This window comes from Rhodnius prolixus, unplaced genomic scaffold, assembly GCF_049639745.1.
Source record: "Rhodnius prolixus isolate KJV_2025 unplaced genomic scaffold, Rpr scaffold_7, whole genome shotgun sequence".
NCBI classification, from domain to species: Eukaryota; Metazoa; Arthropoda; class Insecta; order Hemiptera; family Reduviidae; genus Rhodnius; species Rhodnius prolixus.
The window spans coordinates 9,279,416-9,304,455 of NW_027411582.1; the positions used below are offsets into that span (position 1 = coordinate 9,279,416).

Here is a 25,040-nt window from a genome sequence, read left to right on the forward strand (position 1 = left end):
ATGCTACATCCTCGCCTACCATATTGCAGAATTGACAACCACATACATATAACCTTAGAATATCTAACACAAGTTATAGACCAAGCATGATTCATGAAACTCGACAGTAAAGTACATAAACTTAATACTATTGCTTTATGCTCACATATTCAAAGCCTGAATGTGAGAAAAGGTGTTCATGTAGAAAAAAAAAAATTATTGTGAAAAAGGTATAGAACTTCCTTAGCAAAGCATATTTCATTAAAATACGTGTAAAAACAACAAAACTTATTTTAATTTTTTTATTTTAACAATTTATTTTTATAAGCATTATTTTTATTAAATAAGGCAATGCTTGTAAAAATAGAAAACAAATAATTTATTATGTAAGAATTTTTTATATCGACCAGGTGACATACTGAAAGAGTAACCATCAAGGTAGGTTCCACCTAGAAGGATAGGAAAGCCAGTTAAAAATGGCTTTTATAGATTTTGTACGTAATTTTATTTTGCCAGTATTTTAATTTAAAATTATTTAATTCTTTGATATGTAAACCTTTTTATATAATGCACAATAATCTATTTAGAGCTATTCGCTTGAAGTTTTTATTTGTTTGTATTTTTGCAACGTTTATTGTTTCACTCTATTTTTCGTTATTTTCATTAGCTAACATATCTGCAGGTAAAGTAAAATTAGTATCCTCTATAATGTTTTATTAAAACCTATGCGACATAAAATAATGTTTACATCTTGTACAATTAGGTTCTAAAGAAGAATGTGAGTGCTCTAAAGATTCTTCAAAACCTTCATTTACCAGTACACATTTATTAGGGGTAGTTGTGCCATTTAGAGATAGATTTGAAGAATTATTGGAATTTGCTCCACATATTCATAATTTCTTGCTTAAGCAGAATATAAATCATAAAATATTTATCATTAATCAGGTATGATATCATGGATTTCACTATAACTATTATTGTTGCATTTACAGACGGCTCTAACGGCATAGTCTCCAAAACTTAGCGTGTTTATTTGTTTTTGAAAACTCGGTTCTTTTATTAGACTATACACCTAATCCGTCCTCGTCCACCACCTAATCTACTTTTTGCCTGCGAATGATTGAAATATGTTATGCAGTGAAAACGTTTTTCCTTTAGCGTGTAGTGCTGGCCTTTTTGGTCATCAACCTTCTGGCAGCCCAATAAAGTTTAGATGTTTTTTTACAAATCCTCTTTAACCGTAAAAGTATTTCTAATTCCCTGAAATGAAGACTATGTGTTTACGTATTTGAAAGGTATTTTGAATTAATGTCGTTTCATCCTCAAGAAATTGTATGGTACTTTACTGGACATTTTGGTTAGGGTCTCCTATTGTGACTTTGCTTTTTTATGGCATAACTAAAAGTTAGGTTTGCTATAGACCCCTACAATTCTGCTCAGCCATTATTTGTCGTCACTTCCACTATTATTAGAGTTCTTTCATAACAGGTATGTATATATTTTCAGATTTTTTAATCAATGAAAAGTTGTATAACTAAGAAATGCCGATTTCAAATTTTACATAATCTTTTTTATCTAAATGATTAAGATATTTCGGATGTCTCAATCTCATTTTAGCCTCAAAATGTTTTGATAACATACTAGTACAAGACCAGAGCTGCTGATCGAGGATATCTTCTTAGATTTTAAAGGAGCTCGTTAAACTTTAATAGCTGCAGTTTTTTAAAAATATATAATGAATCAAATTAGTAATGTGTAGTAAAGCACTAACATGGTTTTCTAGGTAGCTTATAATTAATCTGACGGTATAAGAAACATAATTTGTGTGAAACATTTCTCAGTCTAAAGATTAATATTGGATTTGAAAGACCTGTTTGTTGGATTTTAGAAATCATTTGTTTCGAATGTGGTCATTTGTTTTTATTACAAACCCCATCAATGTATACTTAATTTTGTATCTACTTCTAGGTAGATCAGTACAGATTTAATCGTGCTTCATTGATTAATGTTGGATTCTTAGTCGCCACAACAGAAGGTTGTGATTATATTGCAATGCATGATGTCGATCTGTTACCATTAAACCCTTCATTATCTTACGCCTACCCCAACAGTGGTCTTCATCATGTTGCTTCACCAGAATTTCATCCTAGGTATCACTATCCGAATTTCGTTGGTGGTATTCTTATTATAAAGAAGTAAGTATATATTTTTGCCTTATGTTAAACATATTGAATGAAATAATAGTTTTTAAAAAAAATTGTCATTTCTATATAGAGAAGATTTTCTTGCTGTAAACGGGATGAGTAATAAGTACTGGGGTTGGGGTTTAGAAGATGATGAATTTTTTGTGAGACTGAAAGAGGCAGGCTTGAATATTACAAGACCCACAAATCTTACCACCGGAATTGAAAATACTTTCAGGTATGTATTAACAATTAAAATTATTAAGCGGTGAAGAAGATTTGAGAATTCTAAATATTTATGTAGAAAATATTACTTCACAAAGTTATACAGCGTAAGTTGTGAATAGACAAATTTTCTGTTTGAATTTCTTAATGAGTGAGGCACTATATGAAGATGGGAAAAGAATCCGAAACAGATCGGCAAACAATGACGGATAGATCTCTTTATATTATCCAATATTTGATGTATTAATGAGTTCATTTATGTGTATAAATAAAAGTAATAATTTACAATTACCAACCACAACCGGTGTCATGTAGCTTTAAAAAGAAAAAAAAAACTGATTTATGTTTTTAATGCATTGGTATAAAATTGATCTGTGCTTATACCTTTATAGATCAACTAGTGGGGAAAAACTGTCCTATTTTTATAAGGTCAGTGAACGCCCTCAAAATCTAGGGCAAGAGGCGACTGGATTCCCTTAGATCTTAGCCTCCCGTCTTAGGATCTGGCATATCATACTGGTTATTATACCTTCTTGAAAAATTGTATTCCTACATTTTGTGATTCATTTACAGGCATGTACACGATCGTGTGGTTCGCAAAAGGGATATGGCAAAGTGTTACAACCAGAAAGAAGTGACACGGAGAAGAGATCGAGTTACCGGCTTAAAAGATGTATCCTACTCAGTTAGATCACGTCAAAGAGTCACTGTGGACAGCGCTGATTTCACTGTTGTTAATGTTTTATTACGTTGTAATCGTACAATAACACCCTGGTGTTTATGTTCCGAAGAAAAGAAACAAGGCGGAACAGTATTCAAAAGAACATCAGTTAGGTGACATTCAGTTTCAAAATGGAAATAATTATCCAGAAAAAAAAGAAGTCAGAAAGCGCAGGAGATTGGACTGGCCTATGGATGATGCATTTACTATAACTAAGAAGAGTGAGGTTTTACTTGAATTTTTATCAATGGTATTTTCTTTTCTTATAAGAATTAAACTTGATCATCTTTAACTAGTCTGTAATAATATTTGAGCGTACACTCAATGTTTCTAAAAAAAACACTCAGTGTTTTTACTCGCACATATTTGTTAAATTGTTTAAGTGTGTAAAATCGAAAAAACATCGGTCATTGTTTTTTTTATTCTTAACTCACTGGCATTCGTAACTCTAACAAAGTACAGTTGAATGTTTCACAAATAAACGGTCTCCAAACTCAGTCTTCTTCCAAAGGAAAATTGTGAATTAAAAGGCATAGCCAGATTTAGCCCTCTAGGAAAGACCTTAATATCTTGATCTGTTAGGTAACTTCTTCATAAATGTTGTTTAGACTGGATCGTTCAGTTATATTATGTTTTTAACCAAAAATCATTCTCAACAATTTTATTTTATTTTTCACGTCAATTCAGTTTTTCATGAATCTTGTATCTTAAATGTCAGTTTGCGATTTTAGCTTTTTTTTTCTCTTTCTCAAACTAGTATCACTGGAAAAGATGCGTCCTTTTCTTGACGTTCATCTTACAAACTTGTCGATCAACTTTTTTCACTTCTCCTAACGATTCCTAGTTTACTTCTTGTTGAAACTTGAAGATTTCTGCTTCTGTTGATTAATTGTTAATATTTCGAAATAATGTATAAGTTTAGAGGAGTAAAGGAGAATCTGATATTGTAAATTTTTCAACATTTTTATTAATATCAACTTTTTGGCTTTATTTCATTTACATTCCTTCAATTAGAGTAAAATATTGAGCACTCTATTTTTACTACATAGGTTCTAATATCATTGTATCAATTAGTATTGTTATAAAGTGTTGTATTACCTCAAATCTTCAACTCCATCGTCTTCTTAACTTCTTCAGTCCTCCTTTTTTCCACTCTTTATTCTAGTATTCCTCTCCATAGAAAGGACTGACAATTAATGCTCATTTCTCATCGGCATGTATACATATAATAGTAAAATCTCAACGATACTAGTTCCTTTATTTTTTTATTTGAGGTGCCATCAGCTTTAGTAAAGGAGCCCAGATGTTTGAAATAGAAAATTTTTTTAATTACTAGATCCTCTTGATCTGTGTGGTGGACAGGTGTTTTTTCGTGAAATTCTAAGACGACTTCTTTTATGTTTACACCAATATTATTTCACTTGGAACATCACATTCATTATCTTTCACTGGAGTTTTGTTCACTTCTTGTTGATCGAGTTCTATTGATTGATTTCTTAACTCTCTTTTGGTTACTTATTGCGACTTTACTCAGTCTTCCATACATTCCAGAGGTATGCTACAGTACATCGGTAGGCTTCGACATTCATTCAGTATATTTATCATTAAGTAAGATACAATTGCCTGTGAGTAACTCATTATCTCTTAGTTTTTTATATTTTTTTTTTTTTTTATACAAGCATGTACATTATAAGGGGCACACGTTCTACTCGGACCCACAACTCATTATCTCTTTTTAGTTTCGTAGGTTGGGGATTTGAGCGGAAACTTTATAAAGTAGGAAAGGTAATCATTGTGGACAGAACAATGTACGGTAACTAACTGCCATAATATTTCTAAGTTTTTTGAGATTAAACTTGCTTTAGAATTTTTGACCACGATGTTCAATTCTTCAAGAGTTAGAGTGCTGGAATGGAGGATGTTTAGTTTACAAAATTCTATACTTGTGACTAAATCATTTATATAATAAAGTGAGTGTACTAAATAGAAATGAGAGTTGATGGTTAAGTTCTATGGCATTCGTTATAGATTAGTTTAAAATAGTCGCTTATTTTTTGATTATTTGAATGTATAATTTTGAGGTCTTTATTGAATTCTTCTATAAGTCTTTTGTTAATAGTCAGTTGCTTTTCAACATTATGTTCTAAATGATATTCGTTGGTCTGGACTTGTTTCAGTATTTCGTCATATTTAGCTTTATCATTAACGGCCCTTTTACCGGTTAGCCATGATATTACAGTACCAAGTCCGTTAATAAGTCCTCGTTTTGCTCTATAGGTGTTAAAGTGCAGGTGGGCTAGTTTCATTTTCTTATGATTTAAATGTAAATTGATAATGTTAAGATAATGCTCGTCTTGCGTTTTAGCTCGAATGAGTTGCAGTGATCTTTCAATGTTGCCTAGTTCTATTTGCAGCAATTTTACATCAATGTTGTGCAATGTTGGTTAATCACTAAGGAATCTTGTATTTTAATAGGGGCAATACCCTAAGTGTTGCTTAAGTCAGTTGTCTTGTAAGAGGCCACTGGGACCAGGAATAGGAGAATGAGCATCTTCTGCAGAAACAAGCGAGTCTTTTTGTTTTATTCGTCTTCTAGGATTCTTGATGCGATTAGGGTGTATTTTAAAGGAGTGCTTAGGGTTTAGGTTGGGATTCTTGGCAGTATTCTTTGTTTTGTCGTATGCTACTTTAAAATACTTAGGTTTATTTTTCATGGGAAAGGTTGTTCTGAAATATGGATGGTCAGAAATGTCTAGGTTTTTCTCACGACTAATGTTTAGTTTCTCAGTTCTTCGTTGTTTTTCTTCTTCCATTTTATTTTTGACTAGTTTGTGTACTAATTGTAATTGTTCTAATTGTTTGTACGTTCTTCGGTTATAAGGCTTTGAGGGCTAATTTCATATTTTCCTCAGTTTTATTACTTTTGGTTTCTAATTGAATAACATTTAAAAGTTCAATCAATGTAGAGCGGACTCTTTCTAATAGACCTTGCGAATTGGGGTGACCTGGAGTAATGTAGTACGGTTCGATGTCATATAATTTTAGGAAATTTCTCAGTCCTTCGTTGTCGAATTCTCGTCCGTTATCCATCTGTACTATTTTTGGAGTGAAAAATATTCATTGAGACAAGATTGTATTTCTAACTAAAGTTTTTTAGAAAAGCAGTCTATTATAGTAAGGAATTTACATTGGTCGTATTGGAAGGTATCTAGTCGGAATGATTTTATAGTCTATGTAAACAGGTTTCCTTTTGTATTTTGACAGATTTGACATTTATTTAACATGAAGTCTGTAACGTCTCTTAACATGGAGGGCCAATAATAGCTTCTGCAAAGTTGATTGTAACTTTCGTTAATACCGTACTTTTTACCTGTATGATAATTAGTGATTATTTCTTTTTGTTCCTCTAGATCTGTAATATCTAGATTGGGTTTCTTGTGCCTTTTTAATTTTATTGTGTTGAAATTATTGGTTATTTTATTACATTTTTTAATTTGTTAAAAATGGATTCGTACTCTTCATTTAAAGGACCTTCTTTAGAACTTAGTATTCCGTAAGTGTGTTAGGTTTTAAATATTCAGTTCAAAGAAGTTGTTTGTTTGAAATATCTGAGGAGTTTTGGATGTAAAGTTTTGGTCTAGTCTTTCCTAAAATTTTAAGAATAATTGGGGCTTTGGTGCCGCGTTCTAAAATTAGTTGATTTTGTTGTATGTTAAGTACTTTATCATCATCTACTATTATTACCTGCTCGTTAGAACTGCCTTGGGGATGGATGGTTATCAAACTTGCATCTTCGCCATCATTGTTTTCATTTCCGTATTCTCTAAGGAAATCGTCAAGTGTCTCTTGGGTTAATTCGTCAAGAGTGTTTACCGGGTGGTCAGTTATTCTGAATAGTGCGTCAGCTACGTTATTCGTTTTCCCTTGAACATATTTAATGTCAAAATCGAATTCTTCCCATAAAAGCTTCCAGCGTATTATCTTAGAATTTGGTTCCTTTATACTGTTTAACCATTTTAAAGGTTTGTGGTCTCTCTGTATTAGGAATGTCCCTCCGTAAAGGTAAGGACAGAAATGTTTACAGGCCCAAACAATGGATAGCAATTCCTTCTCAATAGTAGATAAATTTAATTCATGTTTATTAAGTGTTCTTGATGCATACGATATGGGTAAGTCTTTGCCGTTGGATATTTGTGATAATACTACTTCGATAGCATAGTTAGAGGCATCTGTAGTTAAGATAAATTGTTTTGAGAAGTCTGGGAGTTGTAATATTGGGCTGTTTTGAAGTAAGAGTTGAAGTTTTTCAAATGCTTTCTTATATTCTTTGTTTTCCAGTTCTATTTTGGCGTCTTTTCTCAGTGCACAAGTAAGAGGCTTACAGATTTTTGCATAGTTCATTATCATCTTTCTGTAATAGCCTAGTTATCCTAGTTAATCCTAGAAATTGTTTGATTTGTTTAGTCGTCTTTGGTATTAGAAAAGTTTTAATTGCTTCTAGCTTTAAAGGATTAGGCCGGATTCCATCCTTAGAAATGAGGTGGCCTAAGTATAGTAGTTCACGTTTGAAGAATTCTGTCCTGTCGAGTTGTATTTTTAGGTTGTGCTGTCGAATACGGCTTTTAAACGTTCGTCTAAGCTGTCTGAGAAAATGATTATGTCGTCCATGTATATTAAAACATTTGGTAGTCTGGAGAAAACTATATTCATCGCTCTTTGGAAAGTTGGTGGTACATTTTTTTAAACCAAATGGCAAGCGACGAAATTCATAGTGACCAGTTTCGGTAGAGAATGCGGTTTTTGGGTCCGATTCTGGTTCTACTTCAATCTGGTGGAACACTGAAGCCAGATCTATGGCCGAAAAATAAGTAGCTCTTCCTATTTTTCCAAACAGATCTTAGATGTTTGGTAGAGGATACTAATCAGCTAATGTTTTCTCATTTAATTTCCTCTAGTCTATTTCATTACTGTTATTTCGGCGATTAGGTTCGGAACGGTCCTATTATCTGCGAAATTTTTCTTTAGAATCCTAATTATGTCCATTTGTGATCCGCATTATTGTTAAAGATTACCGCCTTCGCGGGACTATTTAAATGGCTCATCACAGCTCTGAATAGTACCCAATGATTACTAACCCTTTCTGTTACAGCTTCATCGGAATGCACTGCGTATATATCTTGCAAAGTGGAGATAAAATTAGGTAATTTATAGGATGTTCCCATCATATCGGGGGATGTATTTGAGTATCTCAACTGAGATAGGTTTGGAAACTAAAGGAGTTTCGTTTGGAATTTTGTAAGTCAAAACTTGAAAATGATAAGGAAATACACATAAAAAATAATACATACAATTGATGAGATATGAGAGAATTACTCACAAGAAATTGATCTTGGATTCTTCCTTCGTCTTCGTGTGATATTGCTGCTCCTCGAAGTCTTCCTCCTTAGGGCTGCTTCCTGCTGTTCGGGGTGAATGACCACGGTAAAATAAAATTTTTCAAAAGCTTTTCGAGTTCCTGTTCGTGAGCGCCAATTATGATGCTTGCAAGTACAAAGAGCTTTTTGAAAAATATTTAATAAAATAAAACGTAGATTTCAACAGCTCGGAGTGTAAAACATGAAGAGAGGGAATATGAAAAAATTAGAGGTTTTTATAATGATGTTTTGTGGAGACAGCTTGTAGTGTCAGCCTTAACATATAAGGATCGTAAGAATAATATGTTGTAACTCACGACACCTAATTGGTAGTTGGAAAATAGGCGATTACTTTTCTTTACTAGTGTTAAGAAGTTTAGCTAACATAGAGGTACTATTTTTTAACTAATTTCCATCCGTCACTCGTTTAATTTTTGTTGAAGATTGTTCTAAAGCAAACTTTCTTTAAATCTATTATTAGTGGCTCATTACATTGAATTTATAAAATACTTTTGTCATTTTAGTGAGCGAGCGCATCAGATGCTTAAAAATAATACGTGATTCTCACTTTATGAGTTCTTTTACTTATCTATTTTATGTAATATAGATTTATTTTAATTTTGACTATCAGGATAACCATTCCTGGTGCCAATGCGTTTCTTTCTCCTACTGATTTTGAGAATCCTACCACTAACCAGAGTGAAGAGGTTTATCTCCATCACATCCTAAGTTGTCGACAGTCTTTTCTGAATTTTTAGTCAAGATATTCTCTAATTCCTAATTCGTTTAAATAACTTGTGATGATTAGGTAATCATCATGCCATAATAAATTTCTTTACGATTTTTATTCCAAGATCTAGTTACTCCAGACTATAGAGGAGGATTGACGAGAGGTGGTCCTCCTTCTTTGACTCTTTTATCCAGTAAGAAATAATTACGTCACTTCTATGTACAATAATTACTCCTTTATTCCTACTTTTGTTTATGCATCTTGTTTATTCACAGTTCCGTATAAATACTCATGACTCAAGAAGACAAACGTCTTAGTCTAGTCAATGGTGCCATACAAATTCTAACCGATAATATTCCTCATCCTTTTTTTTTTTTTAGAAAACAAATTATAGGTTATTTTTAGTACCATTTATGAGAATTGCACGAATAAGTTGTAATATAACCTTCGGTTTTTGGGGGAAAATTTTTCTATTTTGTAAACTGCAACAGTAAATGACTTACGATTGTTTGGAGAATTATTTCTGTGAGTGTTTCTAATTATATACATAAATGTTAGTATCACTTGCACGCTTAATTGGCATTCTTTTCGTGGTAATAACCAGCTGGTTCCTGGACAGGGTAAGGATTGCGTGGATCTTTTCTTCTACTTTTGCTTCCTGGTGATGGATTTAGACTGAGAGGTGAGAAAATGTTTTAAAGTATAAAAAGCCTAATTATTCATTATGAAACATTTTTCTTCCAATTAGTATGAATGTATTTTTGTAAATGATCTTCTCTATTTTTTCATTAAGATGGAAAACAGTGTGTTCAGGTTCTTCCAAGAAATATATTTTCACAAAACTTTTACAATTCAAACACATACATAAAAAAGACCCTGCACTAAAAGACTATCACACTTACAGAGTGGTTTTTATTTTTCCAATTTGCATAGTCGTATTTTTTTTAGCTTAAAACATTGTTATCTCTAAATTAGTTCCTTTTTGTGTTATTTATTTATATTTTGGACATTTTTTTTTTTTGCCTCTCTTTTATCAGTGGCTCTTTTTGATATAAAAAAATTTAAAGTAAATTCAAAATGGTAATTTTTTATAATCCAGTAAATATATTATAATCCAATGGGAACACAAGTTGCATGTTCATTGTGGTATTATTTACTTAGTTTTTAAGCTCGTCGTCTATTTTAAAAAACAAAGTTAAAAAATAATAATAAAAATGCTTTGTCAATGTGATAATGATATTGTAAATATATTTTATATTTAATATATATTGTTTTTAATGTTTAATGTTGTAACTTTTTTATCAAAGAAATTTCATTTTGAGAGTCCCATCTAAATGACTGATATCAGTAGCAGAGAGGATTGTTTGAAGCTAGAAAGAATTTGACTGCCTATGAAGTCGTACTTAAAGAGAAAGTATTGTTACTTTTTTTGTTATACATCTGACTGATATAAATAGTGAAAAATTGATCTCTATCCAATCTCCAGGACTATCGTTTCAAAAACTAAATTTTGCATGAAGTCACGTACAGAGGATGGCATTTAAGGACATTTGAATCAAAGTCACTAGCGTGATCTCTTAATCTTCTACTTGTTTCCAATGGAAAGAAATCTTGTGTATTAAATAAGCAGCGAAGGTTTTATTCTCTAAAGATCTCTTAATTAAGATATAACAGGTTAGTCAAGATCATTGAATCTTAATTTATTTTTTTGTTTTGTTTGTTTTTCTTTGTTTCACTCATGCATCATATTCTGGGTTAAGAAAAAGACTAGTAATTAGAAAAATTGTAACTAGTATATATTTTCAACTTTACAAACAATACAGTATATAATTCGTTAAGTACAATTTACACTTTATGAACAACAATATTTTCTTTACCTAGTACGATAAAATAAAAATAGTTGAATAATCTAATTGAAATCGGATAGAATGTTCTTAATTTTTTTAAGAACATTCCCGAAGAACTAGTAGACCTTCAGTAGAATTACTTACGATAGAAATGGCTACAGGTAATTAAAAATATAACTATTTCATTAAAACTGTTCCAAACAGTTTTGCTAACCCTATAATTTTATCCGAAATTTGTAACTCATATTTGTTTATTTTTACATAAATCTGTTTCTAAAACTAAGCAATTATTCTTAGTATAAAGTTTCCTATCAGCTATATGAAGAAAGTTAATTTTAGAATATTGTTTGCTACTAAGAATTGCTAGAGCCATCTTAATAGAGTAACAATTTATTTTCCCCATAAATATTATTTGGTAGCTTTCTAATTTTAATTTTGCTTAAATCATAATGGTTAATTTATTATGTGCTAAGATGCATTAACTAAGTTTTCTATTATCAACTAGAAATACAATTTCTAAAAAAAATTAATTTATTTTGTTGAGAAGACATTCTTTATTATCTTTTAAGTATTGCAATAATTAACGGTGTTCCACATTTTGTTGTAATACTAAATTTATAAGGAATTTCTGATATGTTTTTTTGTTTTTAATGTTGATGGGCATCTTTTTTTTTGGCAGAAGAATACAAATTTAAAAAATACAACACTCCAGTCAAAAGGGGATTTATACACTCTTGCTATATGTATATATCAACTATAAATTTATAGGAAAAAGAGAAACAAAATGGTCAAAGTTGGATGTTTTTAAACATTACGCTTTTTCGAGCAGTTTTTGGTGATCAGCCATAATTTCAGATAAATCTTTCAACCTGCCCTTGAAAATCTTTTCAAAATGAGACCTAGACGCCTAAACAAAATGATTGGGAATCACTGTTTTAAACCCACGTTTTTATTTTACGTTTTTACCTCGCTTGCTACCCAAGAAATATGTTTTCAAGTGAAAATTAAAGCCCCAAAAAGTACCACTTTCACTACAGAGTCCCACAAATTAAAAGCATTAAAAAATAGCTTTTTTACTTCATAATAATAGTATAAGCCTATATTGGTTTCATTACATACATAATAACTTATTTATTAAATTTAATATAATTTATTTATTTAAATTCAGATAAATAACGAACAAAACTAAATATTTAATCAAAAACAAAATAAAATACTTCTTTATAAAACACAATAAAATATAATTCTTCTTTATTTTGAAACCAGGCCCAATCATAGAGCATAGGCCTCTCCCATCTCGGTCCATTCTTCTCTATTGTAAACTCTTTTGTGCCACTTGTGTCCGGCTACCTTTACTATGTCATCCAACCATCTCATTTTCTGCCTTCCTTTCTTCCTACTGCCATAAAAGGGCGTCCATAATGTTGCATGTCCTAGACCATCTTTCATCATTACATCGCATAACGTGGCCAGTCCACTTCCATTTCAGTGTCTTCACAGTCTTCTCTATGTCTTTAACTTTCGTTTCTTGCCAAACAAATTATTCAGCTTCTGATTCTATCTTTTCTTTTCACACGTCTTTCCATTTGCCCTTTGCGGCACTTTTAATTTTTATTTCACATAAAGTCTTAATTGTTCTCCATTTCTGATAGGTGTCCGTTTAAGAGAAATATTACTTGATACGTAAAAAAAGAAGTTTAAAATCATAAAATTAAAGATCACGGATGAAATACTTCTTTTATAAAAACAAGAACTAACTGCAATCCCTTCGCAAAATCTTTCAATGAGACGAAAAGGTAAACAAAAATTATTCTAATGCAATGCATTCAGATATTCAAAAATAGCTAATAAGAAACTTAGGTTCCGACAAAGAAATATGATTTAGTAAGCACATTAATATGGTTAAAAGAACATGCGCCATGCTTCTTTCTTTATTTTGAGAGACGAGAGATGGTACTATTACTCTAAAAACAGTCACTTCGTAATCCCTGGGTTTTGGGCTCGTTGATCAAGAACCATCTCATGTTTTTCTATGTAATTTCTCATGTAATTTCAAAGGTAAGATATTTTTACTAATAAAATCGATGAAGGCTATGTTGCCTACACCTGTTATTTCCTTATATGAAAAAAAAAAGCCCAAAACTGGTAACGATGGAATAAAAGACAACTAAAAAACACTTACCAAACTAAAATCTGTATAACACTTACCAAACAAAACATATCCAGTCTAAGAATATGTGCAATTAAAAATACTTTATTTCTACGAGTATTTAAACTATATTATCTATACACTTTTAAAAAATGAATTTAAATGACATGCAAATTTTTGAAAATTATTTGGTCTAATACAAAGGAAAAGGGAAAGTTAATAATAAATAAAGTTTTAACTAATAAAATTTATTTTCCTTTTTTCCAATGCGAAAATAAATAAGTTGCTATTTTTTTTTGAACTGGTAACTTAATTAGGAACATCTAAAATTCGGCTTAATTAATTCAAGCAATTCTAGTTTAAAAAAATATAATTATTTTCATTTCATAATAATTTTTAGGCAATTCGAAAATGAATTAAAAATCAACTGAAATTTACACATTAGTTTACATTTTAGAATTAAATACTAAAGCAAAAAACTCTACATTTATAACTTACTAATTCACAGAAAGAAAAGAAAACATAAAAGAAAAAGTTTTTGGTTATTTTCTGTTAGACAATCTATTACTATCAGAAGTTTAATATTGTCAAAATAATATTCACACCTAGAACAATATTTACGATAAATTAATTATGAATAAGTTTCAGTAATTTTAGTACCCATTATATTTAGATAAGTTTAAAGAATTCGTCTTTGACAATTGCTTGGCTTACAATCGGATAAATTCTTCAAAAAATAAGGATTAATTCACTTAAAGGAATCAATGACAGGCAGCTAAGCCAGGGAGAGGTAAGTGTCTGATATCAAAAGTTCATTTTATAACCGCTGTGTCGGATAGGATGGAGCAGACACCAACTTCTTGCTCCTGTATGTGAAAAGGTTCATTATTTAAAATCTATATTGTTTTTAAAAAAACGATGTGGACACGGCTTACACATATAAAATTCTTATGCTTCATATTAACTACATAAGTACGTACGTAGGAAAAATATATGTTCCTTTCTAAAACAATAAAGTGTAATTATACTTCACACCTCTATATTTCCTACAGAACTGCTCTAAAACAAATTTAATTAGTTTAAATTCCTAATTACTGCTTGCTAAGCGATGTGATTAACGTGCATGTTTTCATTAATTATAAATAGTTAAGATCTAAGGGGATCTTTACACAAAGAAAATATGAAGTTTTAACTTTCCAAATAGTTGAGATGATACATACAGACATATTTAGAACTACTTTTCAGACTCACATAACGACACCCGAAGTCGAAAATCTGACACTATTTATTTCCTCTTTCAAAATTAAGTAAAATTAAAAATCAGTTTTCAAATTACTGAATCTTATTCATCCCTGATATATCAGAATTTTCAAGGTGGTAAAATAAATTACGTATTCTATTAGTAATAATATTCTAACAGCAATAGTATGTAATTAGAGCGAATGCAAAAGAGAGGGCAAAAATAGGTTCGGATAGAACTTTAAGAAAAATAGTAGTTTAAAATTTAAGAACGTGCATGCAAAATTGTTAAATAATCTTCTGTAGGCTTTTATTATTTCTTTTTTTTTTAAGTTAGTTTGTATAAACTAGACATTAACAGGCTGACGATCACATCCAACGTACATAATCAGGCGTTTTACTGCAGGCATGCAGGTCTCACTGCCTGAAAAATACAAGACATTACATTGAACTTTATTTTTAATGAAATGCAATATTAATGTAAGAATAGGAACAACACATAATCTAGCAAACTATAAAATTGTCAATCACAGTTTTTTTTTTTCTTTAGGAAGTATGTACTGTACAACTTAAGAACGAACTATCTACATAAAGGATGACAAATTAACGTCTCATTTATATTTCAGAAATCTTATACCAAGTAAGTATCCCACAAATGAATTAAGCTAGTTTTAAAAAAGTACTTTAAATAAGGTATATCGGAGAACTTATGTTTTTGGTACAAATAACTCGTAAAGGCAACATGATGTGATAGTACAAGGTGGTTTGTCACGAGAAAAATATTGTCCTGCGCTTGTTAACTAACCAAATTTTTAGGTAATTTCGGTCTTTTTAGAATGTACTTTGATTTCTATTTAGTTTTTCATGCAATATTACATAGAAAATACTTCTAAAGTTACTTTTGTCGAGGAAAAGAGCAGTGGTCACATGGCATGTCTTTTGTTTAATGCAACACTGGAAAAAAATTATTAGGAACAAAAAAATATTCAAATTGGGAAGACAAATTTTCAATTCTTTAGTTTTTTGTTTTAATAAATCTAACCAATTACTAACATGTACTTCTCAATGACATGTTCTTCTCGGAGAATAAGATCTCACTATTCATGATAATAAAGGCTATATGATCTCAGGTTTAGATAGGTCATCACTGAATCCATTTTCTTTAGATAATTACAGTTTCAAATCTGCCACACAGCACTTTTACTTCGGCACCCTGATAAATGCAGGCAATGATGTGTGTCGACAAAGACAGCAAGATAAAAAATAGTTGCAGCAGACAGATGTTATTTTAGCAGTCTTGAAAGAATCGCGATTAATTTGGAAAGAGACAATCAATTAAGTTGTGAGCTAATTCTAGTTTTCAAGTCTCTGTTTTACATTTATTTGTATAGATTATACAAAGCTCAAATTTTTGAAGGGACCGAACACTAACCGACTAATACTGATTGAATTAAAAAACAAGAAACAATTTTGTTATCATGTTTATACCTAATGATATGCACTTTTGCTTAATTTTTTGCTTTTAATTAACTAAAAAAAAATTAATAGACTTTTCAAAAAAACTACGACAAAATTGATTTTACTACTAAAACTATTACATGCACAAAATTTCCAATTTTTTACTTTTATAAGTTTCCACATAGATTTTTACACTAAAAATCTGCATTAAAAAAATATAATTTACCTATTTATTTTTTTTAATTCGTAAAAATATTAAAATTTATTATTAAATAATCTCTCAACCAATGATTAATAAAAATCTAATAAAGAAAACAAAAACATAATTTGTTATATATAATTATATTGGCACAAAAATTATTGTTGGTTTTCATCTAATGAAGACGACTTTTTGTGCTTATTATCATATCGAGATGAATAACTTTAAAATAATGTTTGAAACACACAAGATGCATTTTAGAATTTCATATCTATGTTATAACTTGCCAGTTTCTAGATTATTTCTCAAGACTTAAGGAGGAAAATGTATCACTGAAAAAAAGAACTCAATGATTAGCCCAAGAGAGAGAGATTATGCAGAAAATGCAGGCTACAGAAAATATCATCCACATGCAACTTTTAAGTAAGAAAGTTATAAAAAAAATGAAAAATCTAAAAATTGTTTCCATTAATTAAAATCCATAATAAAATTTTCTAAAAAAGAAGACAAAATCACATTCCACTACTAGATTTCGAAAAATTGAACTTCAGAGAAATTTTATAGAATTTTATTAACAATGTATTAATTTTAAATATGTTGGTTGTCTTCGTTATCTTTGACCTAGAACTGAGAACTTGAGCGGTTCATTTTCTTTTAAGTTTAGATTAAGGAATACAAAATTTAAGTACCTACATTAATGTACGAGATACGTGTTCCACTTTAGAAAGTTAAATCTATTTGGAAGAGTTTCCACACAAGAGCGCAATTAATTTGAGTAGGGATATTTCTTGGATAAAAACTGTATTCATAAAAAACAGATTTTATGCTAAATAAGCGGGATAGTTTTGGAACACTTCTACATTTTACACCCCATTTTAGTATATTTTTGCCATATAAAAAAAATGTTTGAACTTAAGTCGAGATTGAAGTTCTGGGAAACCCAGGATTGGCACTTAAAACTTTAACAAGCTTTACATAAGTGTTAATTTTTTAAAACTGCTTGATGTCAAGACTAACTTGATCTGTGAAAACGTTAAATAGAAATTTATCACATCTAATAGATACTAATCTTATTTGGCCAGGATGTTTTCCTAGAACGTACCTAGTTCTAAAATCTACATATGGATACATTTCTTGAACTTATACTCTCCTAATGTTATTCCCCAGTAGTCTTTGTGAAATTAATTTAAAAAAGCTGTTCATTAAATTGAACGAGATCTCTGAACGATTGTTTGTGAAATTAGAAAAATATACTTCTCCAGAAAGCTGAAAAAAAAAAGACTTTTTGGCACAAGATTTTTTCGATCAACAAATTTTAATATTGACTAATCTTTGATAATCTGAAAAATTTTAAGCAATTTAATTATCGACTTTAGACAGTGGTTTCTTTATCACTAATAACTTGTATCTGCCCATCCTCGCTAATCTGTATTTCAACCCTGGTCTCATTAGTTTCACGTTCAACTGTACAACTAGCCCCATTACATTCAATCTCATCTACTTCTTCTAGGCCTTCATCAAAGGAGGCTGACGGAGGCCCAGCACCGCTACCTTGGTTACCACCACAACAAGAGGTGGTTACCTTTCTATGAGGCACGGCCAGGCCAGGCCTGGCACGTTTAATCACCGCCTCCTGAACACCAAGTCTGTTGTTCTGTCTGTAGTAATTACCAGTATCGGGTACGTCGATTGTTGACATGATGACATCGTTCGGCGATGGAGTAAGTAGTACACTGCTTCCGTCATACTTGCTGCTCGTTTCCAATTATTGAAAGCGTGCAACAATTAAATAGTTTATTTTAAATTGTAAAGCGGCAACAAATAAAAGAATTATAATTTTTTAAATTGTCCTAAAGCATTATATTTGAAAATAAAATGACTATTGGAAAGTGTGTCGATGTTCAAGGTGATTTTACACAATTATACATCTTCAAATGCACATCCCAGTAGCTATCCTAAAAATCATTCTAACCATGATTATTCAGTATTCCTTTTTTTTAAAGGAAAAACATATTTCCACTCCAAGAAATAATATCAGCTCATTTCTCTCTACAAATCTCTATTTGTATTACTTATAAAATTAAGTTGATTCAATTATTTTTAACAAGCAAATGTAAGCATTGGTCAAAAGTGACAGACTTACACATCGACAAAATATAATACATAATAAATTTTAAAGTATAAGCTCAAACACCTTCCACTTTCACTCTTCCTTATTTTCAGAAATTACACGCGTTAAAAGATCTCCCTGCATAAACGATGATAAAATCTCGATTTATTAATGTTTTTTAAATATTTATTTTATATTTATGATTTAAATGATTTGGACAGCTGGTGAAGGAGATTTAGAAGGCTGATAACTATGGGAAGGTAATATCAATGAACATTTTGTTAAATGGGGACACGGAACGCAGTAGTAGAACTAGTTCGAGGGCAAAGCAAGAAGGAAACAATTATCAAAGGCATTTAAGCATAATATAGTCTAAGTTGTTGTACACTAAGACAAAAAAAAATTATCTCTCACATCTGTAGGAAAGTTTAAGCTGTTATAACAATAAGCTGATTTTCCAATTCAGAAGGATTTTCAGAAATGTAATGATTATAAACACAAGATTGAGATTTCCCTAACTCCATTGGGATGTACATTTGGCTTATAACGCTGTAAAAGAGACGTTTTATCAACAAAAATATTTGGTTACAACTTGTATGCTGATCTACATGCCTGCGGGGCAACAACAATTGTTTAAGACTTACTAAGGTACTTATTAAATAGTACGTCTTAATTTATTTAGATATCAGAAAAAAAACTGCATCTTAAAGAATAATTATATTAGTAATAGAAAGTAATCAGTATGATTATATTATTTTATCATCAATGACTCCTTAAATTTATGAAATAAAAAAATCTTGCGTGAATGGTAAAGGTTAGATTAAGTCTAGATTATTGATTAAACATTGGCCATTTAAGACATCGAAAAACCTACAAAAAATTGCACAATACTTAGAAATCTTAAAACTCTTTTAAGTCTTAATAAAAACCCTGAACTCACTTGTCAAGTGCTGAATACAGTCCATTATTTTTGATGTAGTCGATTAATTGATTGCTGAGTAAATACTTCACACTCTCGCCTCGCCTCAAAGCTCTTCGTATTTTTGTTGAACTAACTTCGTTTGAAATCCACTCGGTTATAAGCGATATATTGTTCTGTTAAAACAAAAAATATTATAACAATGAACTAACCATCGATTAAAACCTAATTAAAAGGAATCACTTACCTGGTATTTAGTTAAAACATCTGATTCGTAAATAAATTTTAAAGGATCAGTCCCAGCTCTCGTTATCACAGCAAGACCGTGATCGCCAACAATATTTTCAATCTATATTTATAGAATAAAAATAATTTGTAATTAAGTTCTCATTGCTGGCCAGGGGCATTAAAAAAAAAATCTCGAAATATGTATTATTATAAGTTAGACGTTTCTAATCTAGAAAACTAATGCGTACGAGTTTTTAATAAAAAATAAATGTAATGTAAATTGATACTGAGTCCTGAGTCCTGTATATGGGAATAGGGCACAAATAAAACTCTTATTAACATTTATTATTTTACGCCAGAAAAAAATAAATACGAGTTTCTTAAGAAGGTATCTAAACATCCACATTTTGTAGAAATTTGTTTAAACTTTTCTGGATTTCGTCAAACAGAACAAAATCTTAAAAACGATCAAATCCTAATAAACCCAGTAGTTTCCAAAACTAATTCACATTAGAGCTTTTTATCTGTATTTTCGCGTTTATTGAAAAAAAATATATTTTGATTACTTACATCACAGTCTTTCCATAAACCTGGTGTGCCAAAAGATTCTAATAAATCACCACCACACAATAATTTCACTTTAATACTACTCATATTGTTTTGACAAAATTTTTGTGCTTGTTGAATCCACTGAGGTACGTCGGAATCTGACAATGATCGTTTATTTCCAGTCATTTCATTGGAGTTTAAGCAAGAGTTTAATTTATTCTACAAAAAAAACAAACTTTAAAAATGAATAATAATAAAAAAATTCATACATCAAATAAAGTTGGCACCTGATGATACTGCAAAACTTGTCTTGTTGGAAGCCATCCTTCTTGATTGCATTCCCAATCACTCAAATGAATCCAATCAGAATCTTGTAAAGCTAAACGTACGAGTGCACATCTGTGCGTTGATGATATTAACTCTTTTTTCCCATAGTTATCATGCACCGGTGAAATTATACCACCAATAACATGAAATCTTCCTTGCCGATTCAACTGATCTCTTGCTATTTCTAAAATAAATAGATAGGGAAACCTTTAAAATTATTTTTGTGAATTGTCTTTCAAAATAAGTAATGTGATGGAAACTGAGCTTCACATTGATGAATTTCGAAATATGCAAATAAATATTATAGGTATTTACCAAACATTCGTAAATGCATGTTTGTTGGTGGGTTGTATGACCCGCATGATAACAGAACTATTTTCGATTGAGTCATTTAGTTAATGTAAAATGATTGCAATTTACTTTAACATAACACTTTTTCTTTTTGGCAATCGTTCAGTAGTTATTGCACATAAGTAACCACTTAATGTCAAGAATAGATTACAATTGAATTTATGAATTTACAACCAGCATTTCAACTACTAAGCACAACCACCAAATCACACCGATTGAAGACCGCAATCTCTTGTACCCTGAATGGGAAGGTATTGTTTAGGTTAAGGCAGGTACAAGTTACGCTACGCCTATGCACTTATCATTGCGCAAGTCACGTGAGTGAGTCACAGTAGCTAGAACAAGCTACAAGGCTAGATTTTCAGTATTATTACTGCATTGTTCGAATAGCATATTACAGGATAATACCTATAGTACGAATTGCTTTTTTATAACTTAATTTAAACTAATATGTCATGGAAAATGTGTATAACTTTGGAAACAAACTATTATCAGCTGTCATTCTTAGTATGTTACAAACTTCAAACTTAGCGCCTTCTAGCTCAAAAAATCATATTTGGTACGGCTGCAATTTTATATTTCACCAATTATATTGGTTTAAAAAATGGATAAATAACAAATTAGTTATTCGTAAAACGTACTAGTAGTTACTACCTATTACAAAACATACAAATAAATGAAGACAAACCGTTTATCTCCAATACTGAAAGAAATTCTCCAGTACTAGTTAAGTTGGATGTTTCTTCATAAGAATTGTAATTTTTTAAAAGCCACTGCAGAAGAAAAAAAGGTTAATTTGTTTTATTCTTACTTCATTTGAAGTAAATATTTCAGCATGAATTTATCTCAATTGTTTGCATCAAAACTTATTTGTGTAAATATGAATTTTAACATCGGATTGTAAATAAACATTGGAAAAGTATGTCTTGCTTCTCTAATTGGATATATTATACTAAAGAATAATTTATCCAAGCCCAACTTAAAAAAAGTAATTTCTCTAGCCTTTCAAAGATCTGTAGTTCGTTCTTTAACTGTTGAGTCAAGTTTGAATTAATTTTAGTCAACATCACGCGTTAATTGCGAACTTTCCTTTATATTCATTATCGTTCCCTAAATTTGATTGCCAAAAGTATTGAAGTAGGATTCACTAGATCGTATTGATCAATTATCAAATCAATAGTACTTTTGTCTTTAATACCTAATCAATAAGATGTGGACAGTGTAGGGCACACCGGATAGTGGAGTCACTATGTTAGTAGATTCGAAGGAGTTGAAATTTGGGAACATAATTAAGTCTCTTAATATATCTGCATAAATCTTTTTTTTCTCGTGGGAATGTACTTCGAACAACGTTATTCGTATGCTTGTAAACTCATTGACGACTGTTTTGTTGTGATTATTGGATTCGATTCATTACTTTTTTTCCATCTATTGCAAATTGCCTGATTAGGCTTGCAATGTTATTGCAATTAGGCCTTTTTACGCCTAGGCTTTGCAATGTTTTGTTCAGAATTCTTTTGGGGATAGATTGAAGAGTTTGTTACTTACATGACTGGCCAAGGAAGTGTTCTCATCTCAATCGAAGAACTTTTCTTTCAGTTTTAAAGAAGGTAAGTCCTTCATCAAGTATGCTTCACGTGCAATCCGTAGTGATAACATTCTAAATTCAAGTGTATTTTCGTCGATTAATAGAAGTAGTTACTAGCTTTTTCTCTTTTTGTTAATGTGTGTAAGTTTAGTTTATTTTAAGGCACAAATTTAAAGAGTTGCAATTTAATTTTATTATTTATCATTAGTCCATTTGATTGCTATTTGTAGAACTTTTTATAAAAGCTTTATAGTAGATTTTCGTTCAATTGGAATCATCGCAAATAACGTAGGGCTTTCTGGAATATTTGGGATCGATCTTAGTAGTGTGACATTTCCAGCGGAAATGTTATTTAAGTATATCTAATAATAGCTGACTATAATTTATCATAATTTGTATGGAAAGGAATTGTTTTTTGAGAGCTGTATTGCTACAAGATCAACATATTTGAGCAACACGTTTTGGTATCTGTAGTGTTAAAAGATATTAGTCAATAGTTTACGTGGATGATTCTTTTCTCCATTCTAATTTTCAAGAAAGATTTAGGTGTAACAATGTTTGTGTTGAAATGAAGGCCTTCAACGCTTCAGCTCTTTCTGTTGGTTTTTCATCTCAAGATAATCTATTTATTTCTGACTTCTCATTTTTGTATAAATAAGTAATTATCTGTAAGGTGAGATCTCTGTTTTAGATTTATGAAAATCAAGGATGAACGGTTTGCTGTTGATACTTTTGTATCTTCTCCTTCACGCTGACACCTTTATTCACATTGAAGTATCGTTATTTCGTAACTTTCCTTATAAGAACCCACCTGTCTTCTTTAATATACGTATACCAACTTTATAGAAATGGTATTTTTATTTCATTGATAATTGAAGTAATATTATTGCTATACAGTACGCTACACACATCATTGGTCTAATTTAGTGGGAAAGCCTGAACTTCATTCATCATTTCGATATCAAAATTGCATTAAAAAAGGTTTTAATGTAATTCTTTTGTTCTTTAGCTGGAACCTTCGCCCAAGAACTGTCCTTTGCCGACTTGCTTTTTACAGAGATGGCCTTTCATCACATCCAGCATATAATTTGAGATAATTCAAATCTATTTCTACATTCCATTAAATAAATCAGTGATGAAATCTCCTTACTTACCATGTTACCTTATGGAGCTGATTTTCGTATAATCTTATCCATTATTGATTACATCTAAAGCATTTTAACATCAATTAAACCTTTATCCCAATAAATTAAATATTTTCTCTTGAATCTGAATAAAAAGTTGTAATTTCGTGTCAAAGATTGAAAAAATAAGACGTCAAACATTCATATTTAATCAAACTATTTTTCTGCGGAACTAAACATTTTTAACTAATGAAACTTGTTTTCAGGAACTATCGGTAATTAACCCAATTGTCAATGAAAACATATTAATTTATCGAAATTAAAATTATTTTAATTGATAAGTTTTTTAACAAATAGTTTAGATGTGTAGGTTTTTCAACACAAATTAAACCTTTTTACGAGTTAGTTGCAGAAAGGTTTAATTTGTTACAGACTTACCTAAGATTTTGTATGTAAAATGCTATATAAGTGTGAATGAATTTCTATCATTTACTAAGGTTTTAATACATGAAAACTTTCAGCCCTTAGCCGACTCGCAGCCTAGTAAAGCTGAGACATAATCTAAAATGATTACTTTTGAGGGCATTTCTTTGAATGCTGCAGCACGTCCTTAAATAAGAGGTGATTCACATCCATCTCTATTCCTGCAATAACCAAATAAGGAAATCTACCTACCACTCTGTGGTGTTGTCTTCCAGGTAATCTTATCCATTATTTATTAAAATTTGAGCATTTTTGTTCATATATTCCTGTAGAATCGGAATGAGTATAGTAAAGATTCTGTGTTAAAGAAAGTTTAATTTGATTGGAAAAATTAAAGGTACAAGAACAAAAAATGTCGAGTGTTTATTTAAAAAATGTTTATTTCACTTAAAAGAGTACAGTAAACTGCTATTTTGAAATTAATTAAGTTCATGTAATTACTAACACACAGTTTTACTTTCTCGCGTTTTCTTTCTAAAAGATTGATCTATTTCTATTTAAACGTATTAAATAAAGTAACATATTAAAGTTGAGTTTGATTTGTAGGACGATTCAGTAGCCGAACAGTCTATCTCATTGTATATTGTTATTTTTCAGAGTTGAAACAGGCGAAACTGGAGTGCTTCCTGCAAAAGAGGTTCATCGAATTAAGCCAAAATGAAAACGACGTTGGAAAACACCTATCCAACTGCAATTCTTTATTATTTAGGTCGATTAAATGTAAAAAAAAATATATTTAAGTTTGAAAATGTAATTTACATTTAAATTTTACAATATAGATAATTTTAAGAATCATTGCTTAAAAGATGTAATTGAATTTAAAATGTTTTGGTAATACAAAAGAAAAAAAAATGTATAATTGGTAGCAAAATAAAGAATTATCTAGAAATTTTTATAAACGTCATTATGTCTTTTCTCTTTTTCCCATAAACTTCTTATTTTTATTAATTTGCGAAAAAACAAATTTAAAAAAGACTAAAGATGATAAGAGGCAAATAAAGTAATGTACAGGTACGTATAAAACTGAAAATTCCGTTTACATCAAACAAAAAAAATAATAAATAAAATAGTAGTACGAAAAAATGGCGTCAGAGAGCGTTAAAAAGCAGAAAATGTAAAAAAAGTTGAAAAAATTGCATGAGAAAGACGTAAAACAAAAAAGAGAAATTAGTTCACATATTTGCCACCAGGTAGCAGCACCTACTGGACTTGTTTAC

At 30.4% G+C, this 25,040-nt stretch overlaps 2 protein-coding genes and 2 long non-coding RNA genes across 9 annotated transcripts; 3 read left to right on the forward strand and 1 right to left on the reverse strand.

The window, feature by feature from the left end:
- The first annotated feature begins 395 nt into the window (after positions 1–395).
- On the forward strand, positions 396–10,537 carry beta4GalT7 (beta-1,4-galactosyltransferase 7). Its single transcript, XM_074113882.1, has 5 exons — positions 396–661; positions 743–924; positions 1,948–2,174; positions 2,254–2,400; positions 2,961–10,537. The coding sequence occupies exons 1-5, from the start codon at positions 547–549 to the stop codon at positions 3,223–3,225; spliced, it is 936 nt and encodes a 311-aa protein (XP_073969983.1). The 5' UTR covers positions 396–546; the 3' UTR covers positions 3,226–10,537.
- Nmnat (nicotinamide mononucleotide adenylyltransferase) lies at positions 9,599–20,961 on the reverse strand. 4 transcript variants are annotated; one of them, XM_074113878.1, is made up of 7 exons: positions 20,593–20,961; positions 20,238–20,461; positions 19,972–20,169; positions 19,421–19,522; positions 19,195–19,349; positions 17,816–17,895; positions 9,599–14,911 (listed from the first exon to the last, which is right to left on the reverse strand). In XM_074113878.1, the coding sequence occupies exons 1-7, from the start codon at positions 20,666–20,668 to the stop codon at positions 14,835–14,837; spliced, it is 912 nt and encodes a 303-aa protein (XP_073969979.1). In that variant the 5' UTR covers positions 20,669–20,961; the 3' UTR covers positions 9,599–14,834. The 4 variants fall into 4 exon arrangements, with proteins under 4 accessions (XP_073969979.1, XP_073969978.1, XP_073969980.1 ...); XM_074113877.1 differs by having other exon boundaries at positions 17,727–17,895; XM_074113880.1 differs by lacking the exon at positions 9,599–14,911 and adding an exon at positions 16,680–17,650 and having other exon boundaries at positions 17,705–17,895.
- Positions 13,053–16,554, forward strand: LOC141446924 (uncharacterized). Its single transcript, XR_012454007.1, has 3 exons — positions 13,053–13,157; positions 15,038–15,127; positions 16,435–16,554. It is a non-coding gene; the product is annotated as an uncharacterized lncRNA (long non-coding RNA).
- LOC141446923 (uncharacterized) lies at positions 18,566–24,721 on the forward strand. Of its 3 annotated transcripts, none has more exons than XR_012454005.1 (3): positions 18,566–18,902; positions 23,862–24,038; positions 24,421–24,721. It is a non-coding gene; the product is annotated as an uncharacterized lncRNA (long non-coding RNA). The 3 variants fall into 3 exon arrangements; XR_012454004.1 differs by lacking the exon at positions 18,566–18,902 and adding an exon at positions 20,980–21,418; XR_012454006.1 differs by lacking the exon at positions 18,566–18,902 and adding an exon at positions 21,477–22,238.
- Positions 24,722–25,040: the final 319 nt, after the last annotated feature.

What these genes read in the sequence shown, in the direction of transcription:
- Nmnat (XM_074113880.1), bottom strand. Translation starts at nt 20,668, where the DNA reads ATGACTCAATCGAAAATAGTTCTGTTATCATGCGGGTCATACAACCCA. An exon ending in AAGTTTTGCAGTATCATCAG is followed by an intron (nt 20,170 to 20,237) that starts GTGCCAACTTTA and finishes TTTTTTTTGTAG; the next exon opens with AATAAATTAAACTCTTGCTT. An exon ending in AACCACCTCTTGTTGTGGTG is followed by an intron (nt 17,651 to 17,704) that starts GTAACCAAGGTA and finishes ATGAAGGCCTAG; the next exon opens with AAGAAGTAGATGAGATTGAA.
- beta4GalT7 (XM_074113882.1), top strand. Translation starts at nt 547, where the DNA reads ATGCACAATAATCTATTTAGAGCTATTCGCTTGAAGTTTTTATTTGTT. An exon ending in ATTAGCTAACATATCTGCAG is followed by an intron (nt 662 to 742) that starts GTAAAGTAAAAT and finishes TTGTACAATTAG; the next exon opens with GTTCTAAAGAAGAATGTGAG. An exon ending in GGAATTGAAAATACTTTCAG is followed by an intron (nt 2,401 to 2,960) that starts GTATGTATTAAC and finishes ATTCATTTACAG; the next exon opens with GCATGTACACGATCGTGTGG.